This window comes from Felis catus, chromosome A1 (genome assembly GCF_018350175.1).
Source record: "Felis catus isolate Fca126 chromosome A1, F.catus_Fca126_mat1.0, whole genome shotgun sequence".
NCBI lineage: Eukaryota > Metazoa > Chordata > Mammalia > Carnivora > Felidae > Felis > Felis catus.
In genome coordinates, this window is record NC_058368.1 from 175,430,936 (window position 1) to 175,440,220 (window position 9,285).

The window sequence follows — 9,285 nt, forward strand, 5'->3', positions numbered from 1 at the left end:
CTGTTTTGTGAAATTAAGGGCAAAACATACACACAGATGTGTTTCCACAAATAGGATGACTCCATACTGTGCTCCTTAAAGCTGTTTTAACGGAGCGATGTCTGTCACTCCTTCCACATCACACAAGCAAGGATGCTTCGTTCTCACAACAGCCACTTAGCCTTCCACAGCCGTGCACTCAAGTTCATCCCACCCGTCCAAGCGCGTGGAACATTCCAGTTGTTCACAGGCCTTTTTTTTAATACATAAGCCTTGGCGTACTTGAAAAAAATATACCCCTAAGGTCACTACCTTCCGGTAAGAAGCATACCAATCAAGTGGTATCTATAGTTTAAATTTTATAAGCGATGTCAACACACCCTCTGCAGAATACTGCACCATATTATGTAACCAACAAGAGTGTGCCGAGAAGCTCTGCTTAGCCCCGTGCTAAGAGCACCAGACGTTACCAAACGTTGTCATTTGGGGATTTTTTTCTTTTTTGCCAATCTAATAGGTAAAAAGTTATATTTTGCTTTAAATTCTATTTTTTTCGTTTTTTAATGTTTATTTTTGAGAGACAGAGCACGAGTGGGGGAGGGGCAGAGAGCCAGGGAGACAGAGAATCCCAAGCAGGCTCCAGGCTTCGAGCTGTCAGCATAGAGTCCGACGCGGGGCTCGAACCCACGGACCGTGAGATCATGACCTGAGCCGGAGTCGGCCGCTTAACCGACGGAGCCACCCAGGCGCCCCTAAAATTATATTTTTAAATTGTAATTTTAAATATGCTTAGTGGTCATTTTATATCTATTTGATGGAATTGCCTGGTCAGAGCCTTTGCCCCAATTTGGGACAACTGTTTCTTGAGAGTGTCTGAAGAATAGAATAAGGGGGCTCTGTGAATCTCAAATCTGCAGAGACGTGCACTTCTGCTGCTCTCTAAGGAAAGGCTGATGGTTCCGTGATCCTGTGTTGCAGAGAGAAGAAGAACCCTCTGGTAAAGCCACAAGAGAGGCCAAGAAAGCACACAGGACTCAGTGACAGGAGAGGCATTTTCTTTGGCCACATTCGTCCAGGTCCACCCTGTTGGGCCCCCCTGTACCCTCACCTTGAAAACCCCATCCTTCTCGGCATCTTTTATTTTTATAGTCACCGTCCAAAAATGTGAACTTCAGGAAACACAGTCAGGATGCCCAGTGAAAGGTAGGAAGCTATCTGTGTGCCATTAGACCATTTTCATGCTTTTTCCCCACAATAGCCCTGTTAGGTAGGAATTATACTCATTTTACTATAGGACACACACAAACACACACACACACACACACACACACACACACACACACACAGCCCAGAGATCCTAAGCAACTTGCCTAAAGCCACACAGTAAGTAAATAGCTTAGCTGAGACCCAAACCCAGGCCTCTGGGGCTACAAAGCACCTGTGGTTCACCACGCAAAATACAAAGTGTACCAAACATCAATACTGGATCTCCAAAAGTCTGCATTCCTTTCCTCCCACAAGCAGGTGATCCAGCCTCGTCCAGGACATATAAAGACTACTGATTACTAAATCAGTAGAAAGGAAAGGAACGTTTGCCCACAGCCTGGTTGCTAGCTTGCCAAATACATGATTCATCTGGGGCTTTGCCAAGGTGGAGCTGTGTTCGTTTGTGGCTCGCTTTCTGCAGACCTGCCGCCCATTCGTTGGCATCTCTTAGCACACCTGTGTGCAGGTCTTGGTGCATTGATCCTTTGGGTGTCCTAGGACAGCATTTCACCTCTCTGAGTCTGTTTTTGCCTCTGTAAAATGGCCATAATGCTTGCAACCTCACAGATGGGTTGTGGGGACATCCAAGTTACTGTGGTCACTTAGATACACCAAAGGCGGCAGGGCCCTAAAGGCATGTCCTACAATATGGTATCTGCAGACGGATGTTCCAGCCTCTAGAAAGCTTGTGCTCATGGGCTGCAGAAGCCACCCAACTGCTTGGATTCAAGTCTATTCCTACATCTGTCAAGTGGAGAAACTAAAGCCCAGCTTTAGGCTATGCAAGGGACAGGGGACCTTACTCAGCCAGCATTTCCCACTGCCCGTTGCATGCCAGGCTGCACGATGAGGCAGAGCCAGGGCCCTCAGGCCCTAGTGGGCAAATACCCTCAGTGCCAACCAGACACCAAGTCAACCTAAGTCCGCCCCCCTCCCCATTCCCACTGCCACTGCCCTAGTGCGTGCCACCACCACCTCCCTCATGAACATGGCAGTGGCCTTCTAGCTGACTTCCTGCCTGCCACTCACTTCTCTTCTTCCACCACTCATGGGAGAGGCATGGTGCAGGAAACCCAGTCACCTCTGTCTTGGGAAAACTACTCTGGTTTTGTAAGAGGGATCCATGACAAGGGACAAGGAAGAGGAGACCAGGAGACCCAGCATGGGTCCCTCGTCCTTAGGGTGGCCCACAGCAGCCAGAGGAATCTTCCTCAAATAGAAACCTGATCCTATTATTCTCCTACTTTAAACCCCTTCAGAAAATACGCTGAGCCCCCCATGAACTTGGGCCCACCTCACCTCATCTCTCAAATCTCTCTCCCTCACTCAGAATGCCCAGCCAACCTGGCCTCCTGCCTATTCCCCCAACTCCCTCAGTGCCTATCCACATGCATGACCCTCTGCCTCTACTCCCCTTACCACCCATCCCCCAGGTGTCAAGCAGGGACCTTCCCCAGGAGGACCTCCCTTGACCAGCCTGCATCACAATCAGGTCTCTTGCGCCTTATCCTTTCTCACATCACAGTCCCATATTCCTTCCTTAGAGCCCTTCCTGCAGCTTGCGTCCCTGTACAGCTGTTTGTATGATGGCTTGCTTGAAGTCTGCCCCATTGGACTGGAAACTCCGTGAAAGCAGTGGTCCCGCCTGACTTCTCATGGCTGGCTATGCGTAGCTTAGCACAGTGCCTGGCACATGGAAGGAGCCCAAGAAGATGTGCTGGACGAGGGAGTGACTGAGTGAGTGAATACCTTCCATGTTGATAAGTAAAACCATAGCTATAAGTATGGGTGGCTAGGCAAGGTGCCCAGAAGAGCTGCCATCTGAGCTGGGTTTAGGAAGATGAGTTCTGGCTTATTAGGCAAAGGGGTGAGAAGGGCATTCTGGGCAGAAAGAATGGCCTGTGCAAGGAGGAGGAAGCAGGAACCACTCTGGAGAGTGTGGAAAACTCGAGGGTAGTGTTTCTCAACCCTGCCACTGTTGACATTTGGGGGGTGCATCGTATGCACTGTAGGATACTTAGCAGCAGTCTTGGCCTCCACCCACTAGATGCCAATAGTGTCCCCCCACCTACAGTTTTCACAACCAAAAATGTCTCCAGACATGGCCAAATGTCCCACTGAGGGGAAAATCACCCTCCACTGCTCTAGGTAGGTCTGACCTGCTGGTGTTCAAAGTACAAAGTAGGAGTGGTGGGAATGGAAGCCAGTGGGCAGAGGAGGATTTGCCAAGGCCAGGACTTGAGGACTGTAGACAGTGCAGATGACTGAAAAGGGTTTCCGTGGGAGAAGGGCCCGGTCCCATCTCCAGGGAGGCTCCCTCAGGCGCAGTGTGGAGATGGGATGCTGGCCCATCTCCCCTCCTGAGGCAGGCACCAATCCCTCCAGTATTGGGCAGGGAGGGAGCACTGGAGGCCGGGATGTTCTCTCTGGAGGATGGTGCCCAGGCCTCACCTGCTGATCCAGGGAGCTCAAGGAGGAGCAGGGCCACAGATGAGAGTTTGAGGAAGCATTCTTGGGGGTGGGAGGCTTCTTGTTATTGAGGGCAGCACAGTGCAGAGGGAAAAATCGGGGTTTCAGGTGCACTGGGATTCCAACCCCAGCTCTCCCACTCCGTCTTTGAGGCTTGGGCAAGTCACTCTATTGACCTAACCTCAGTTTCCCCATCAGTGTAATGGGTGCACTATCCACCCCCCAACAGAGCCATTGAGAAGATTAACTGAAATAATGGATGTGAATGCCTTGTGAGGCCCATTCCCAGCCCAGAGACAGGGCTTCAGACATGCTCATTTCTCCAGTTAGCCTCCGAAAGGTTTCCGCCTGAAACTCCGTCTTCATACTAAAGCACATTTAGTGAACAAACCTAAAGACGATTGTCACTATCACACACCAAGCACACTCTACATTTCACATTTTCAAAAAAAAAAAAAAAAACAACAACATTATTCAACATGAGGGTTAAATATACTTCCTTCTGATGTGCCTATTTTCGAACACTCACCATCTGACTGGAACCTAACCAAAGAACTAAAAACTGCATCAGGACTCACTTCACCTTCCCTACAGTCCTGTGACTTGAGCCCCGATACCCGTATCCCCACTTTACAATGAAGAGGCTGACGGAGCTTAAGAAACTTGCTGCAAGACATCAGCCAGGGCAAAATAGTAAAAGGTGGGGCAGGGCCGGGCTTCAGCATCTCTGCTGCCAGCCCAGCACGTGTTGGACCCCAAGTGCAATTTCACTTCTAAGGCATCCGTCGTCACTTCGGGGGGAAATGTGTTTACTCCTGCGAATACTATAAAATCAAAGCGCTAGCATGGAAAACCGCTACGATAATTTCCTGCTCAGAGAAGAGAAGACAGAGGTCTAAGGGAGGAGAAAAAAGTCACATGAGTCACATTGTTAGATTGGCAACTGAGCTCAAGCCAAAGCCCAAGTTGGTGGACTCTCAGGCCAGCTGGCTCCTGGTTTCTGCTGAAGTGGAAGCTTCTGGAACAACACTGCTTGGGTTCTGGGTTCTCTAGACATTGCCAGGATGCTCCCTTAACTATGTGCTTTGGGAAGTTACTTTACCACTCCATGATTGAATTTTGTCATCTTCAGAAATTAAAGTAACAATTCCCTTATTCAGTTCTATGAACTATTGAAAGCGTGAAAGAAAAGTGTGTGTTTGTGTGTGTGTGTGTGTGTGTGTGTGTGTGTGTGTTAGTGTGTTTACATACAGCTTAGAACAGAACCTAGTATTTAGGATTTAGGAAGCACTTGAAAATTATTATTATTATTCTTGTATAGTTACTTTTATGCCAGGTACTTTATATATGAGGCCATATCTAACTTTGTTCTGACAATTGTGAGGTAGGGATGATCCTCCCCACTTCACAAAGGAGGAAATTGAGGTGCCTGGTAGGAAAACTTTGTCATGAATGTCTGTGACGAGCCCCTGTTAGGATGTGTCCCTCTAGGGATTTGCATCTTCCAGAATGCATTGCCTTCCCTTTCCATGCATTCAGGTCCCCAATGTATTTGTCCTTCAGGCTTTGGGACAGCTTTTCGGTACATCTGGATTGGACACTCAATGGTTATTATGCCTTTTCCTCTCTAAACCAGAGAAGAAAGCCCCCGAAAGTGAGAGGATGGAATGGTGTTGGAGTAAAGGGAGACAGAGGCCATGGTATCTCTGGATGATTTGCAGGTGTTTATAGGCATTGGGGGAGGGGTGGCCTCACCACAATCCGTTTTCCTTGCACACCTTTAAGGGACATACAGGTCTTCCAGGCTATAGCTGTTGGCAGAAGGGTAAAGATTCTTCCTGAAGCCTCATAAAACCTTGAGAAAATATCTCCTTTTCCCTCTCCAATTTCCATTATATCTGGGTTCGGATTCCAGCATTGCTGCTTACTCCTGTCTGTAAGGTCGGATAACTAACCAAATTTCTCTGAGCCTTCGCCTTTTCACCTATAAATTTGTGTGCATAATCCCTGACTCCCATGGGGAGATGTGCACCTACCACAGTGATGCTCAACTTTGGCTGCACACAGGAGTCACTTGGGGAGATTTCATTAATACTGATGCCTGGGTCTCACGCCCAGAGCTTCTGATATAATTGTTCTGGTATGTAGCCCAGGTATCAGGATTTTCAAAGCCCCCCCCCCTCCAGATGATTCTAATACGCAGTCAAAAACTGAGAACCTCTGCTATACCTGCAGCAGATACCTAGCTAATACTGTTCTTTCACATTTCTTTCGTGTTAAGTGCCTGTTCACATTTTATTTTTAAAAGCCTTATCAGTCTCTCATGATGGCTCAAGGATCCTTTATCTCTGCCACCCCCATGTACATTCTCAGATTGACAACCTCTGCACTTTCAAAACAGATGACTCAACCCCCAGCCAATCAGCCAGGCCCTCTATCTAGCTTTGGCTCCTCTTCTGTTCATTGGCTAGAGCCAATTGGTTAAGACACACAATGCCCTCCTGGAGATGCCAATGAGAAAATCAAACAGATGGAATGATCCATTGTTTGCTCTTCAGCCAGGGAACTATATCATTTACCTCCAAATCTAACTCTCACAGTGTGCAAAAGCTCACATTGCAAAACCCCAAGTTCTCTCAACTGGATCTTAAACAATAATGTTTCTCCCACCTCTGTCCACGGAATGACTTTTGTATCAGTGCCCACCTTTGTACAAATGCCCACCTCCATTCTTCATGGACTACTCCCATGTCAGGAGATGTGCCATCAGCCAGTCATTCATTTCCAGCCACGCCTCCCCCAAAGAGGCTCTACTCTAGTCACGCTATTTCTCCAAAGCTCTCCATGCTTTGCCTATGTCTTAAATGTCTTTTCCTCCTGTAGTCTATCTGGAAGATTTTTACTCACCTTTACAAGCCAAATTCAAATGTTCTCCTCTGCAGTTTACCTAATCTGTCCTTCCAGCCCCCTTCCTCCCCAACAGAATTTAATTGTTTCCGCCCCTGTGCTCTCACAACCTGTGAAATTCTCAGGTATAGCATTTACCCTGATGCATTATATCAAGTATTTTACTAGATGGGGATTTTGTAATTTGTCTTTTCGTAACCAACTTGTAGCGCAGGGATAGGGCCTCAGCAGGTGCAAACTAAATGCTTGTTGGACTGCATCCAATTCTCTGTCCTCAAATCTATACCAGTGAATTTTTGAAACACCTCCCCCAAATAATCAAGACAATTTTCTCTGTCACCATCTACAAGCTTATTAGCACTCATCTGCTACGACAAAACTTTAAAAAAGAAAGATTAATTTTCTTGCCCATGTATGCATATGTGAACAAAAAATGAGTAAACACTTACCATAAACCTGAAATAACATGAGAAATGTCATGTCTCTGAAAGGAATAACTACCTTTTACAAGAAAGGGGACATATTTGGCTGAGGGAATGAAAGGTTTGGAGAGGTGGGATTTTTTTTTTTTGCTGCTTTATTTCCTGAGGTGGGGGAAGCATGAGGGACTGATGGAGAGAGGAGTATCTGCTTTACCTTTTCCGGAGCAGGCAGCTGTAAGTGGTTAACCTCCAAGGGAGTGATGAGAGGGACGGTCTGGAAGCCATCCTCCACCGAAGGCGGCTTGGTTCCCTTCTCACTGGGGTTACTGTTCAGCTTCACCATCCTTACACCTTTCTTCCCAGACCTAAGGCAAGCAGGGGGTTCTAGTTACAGTAGGAGGTGAGGCAGGGAAAAAGAGGGCTGACGACAGAGAAAAAGCGCTGTCCTCAACAGCTCCACTCGGCTTTCAATATAGAGATCAGTCATCTATCTATCTTTTGCTAGATTTCCTGACATGATTCTCATTATCCAGTAAAACTTCTTTAATCATCAAAATATGCCACCCACCCATGGGGTTCAACAGCCTTAAAATTCGGGAAACTCAAGGAAAATCCCAGACTTACACAAACAATATACAAGCTTTAAAAAAAAAATCCAAGACACTAGAGCTAATACAGTCATATAATCTCAGTGAAAAGCTTATTTGTACTGCAAAATTAAATCCCATAATTCTGGGTCACTCTGCAGTATGATAAATTTCACCTTACCACCACACCTTACCACCTTGCTATTTTATTATGTTGGCTTTGCTTCAGCAATCTCCCTAAAATACAATAAGTACATTCAATGTCTCTATGTATACTGCACCCTTTCACATGATATGTAGGTTGTACAGGAGGTGCAATTTCCTAAAACAAAAAAGGACTGGCTTGAACCTGATCCTCTATTCAGCCATGGAATGCCTCCATTTCCTCAATAGCGAAGGGCCATTTTTTTTTTTTTTTTTGCTTCCATGGAAAGTTAGCAACCCCCACATTGCAAGATTGCCAACTAAATAAACAAATCGCATATATTTCTCTCAAGCTCCTTTGGAAGTCAAACGGTACTCCCACCCCAACCCTAGAAGCCCAGACAACTGAATTTCTCTTGTCAATCCTGATGATGGAACATTATTAGACAAAATAGGGTTGTTGTGGAGGTGAAAGGGATGGCAAAGGGTCGGAGGATATTGAGCAGTGGTTATAGCAAAAACAAATGCCTACTTACTGTGATGCACTCTTGGGGGGTCAGAGCAGATTCAAGCCAATTTGAAGAGGAGGAGGACGGCCAGGAGTCCTCCCTCCTCAGCCCGAGCTCGTGGTGCTGAAAGGACAGCGCCTTGCCTGTGTCTGGATTGGGAGTTTCTGAGAGCGAGGCTCGAGCGAGAGGGGAAGAGCTCCTGGCAGCTGCCTGCCTGCTCCCTCACTCGCGCCCCCTCCCACCGGGGAACGGGCTCCCACACCATCTGTCATCTGGCACCACCTGCTGTTTCTCATGCATGGCCACAACCAGGGCATGGGACAAAATGGTTTCAAGAAGTGGGAGGGATTCTGGCTATAATAATGGTAGTAATAATAATAATAACCATATAACAAGCAATCCTTGAGTCTTTAGAAAAACGAAAGGAGACATATTCATTAGGAGGAGGGACCACCTTTTAAAATCTTCCAGAGCAATATTCTGAAAACCCAAATGGTACAGGACCTACACTGTGCTCTGACCTGGGGTAAGGAGTGAAGGGGAACTAATATTTATTGGGTATTTCCCATGCAGTGGGCACTTTTCCAGTCTCTTTCAGACTATTTCCCTCATTTGCAAAACATGATGGGGTTAGTATGAGGTGTGAATGTGATAACAACAGGAAGGGAGCTCAGAGCAGGTAACATGGTGAGCACTGCATGTGAGAAGCTACTATACTCACAATGCCACTATAAACACACAGGTCAGCTAAGGTCGCATAGCTGGTATAGTACCAGGAACTGAAAGTTGAGCCCTGATCCGTGGCCACAGATGTTTGTATGCAGTCCACACGTATACTTTCCAGGTTGGTGTCTGGAATCAGGGAAGGAAAAGTCCTAGACTTCAAGGTCTCTAAAGTTCTGACTGTGAGGATCTTGGACATTTGGATTCACTCCCCGCCTCCATTTCTTTATCTTGGATGTGGGAATAATAATTCCTCCCTTGCAGAGTGGTTGTGAATAA

General features: G+C 46.8%; 1 protein-coding gene across 1 annotated transcript in view; it reads right to left on the reverse strand.

The window, feature by feature from the left end:
• The window catches only part of NSG2 (neuronal vesicle trafficking associated 2), a 55,198-nt gene extending 46,728 nt beyond the window's left edge, over positions 1–8,470 (reverse strand). Inside the window, exons 1-2 of the mRNA XM_003981254.6 lie at positions 8,311–8,470; positions 7,258–7,408 (exon numbers count right to left, since the gene is read on the reverse strand). Of these exons, the coding sequence (XP_003981303.1) occupies positions 7,258–7,386 (129 nt within the window). The 5' untranslated portion in view covers positions 7,387–7,408; positions 8,311–8,470. The remainder of the gene's footprint in view (positions 1–7,257; positions 7,409–8,310) is intronic.
• Between the last annotated feature and the right edge of the window lie 815 nt (positions 8,471–9,285).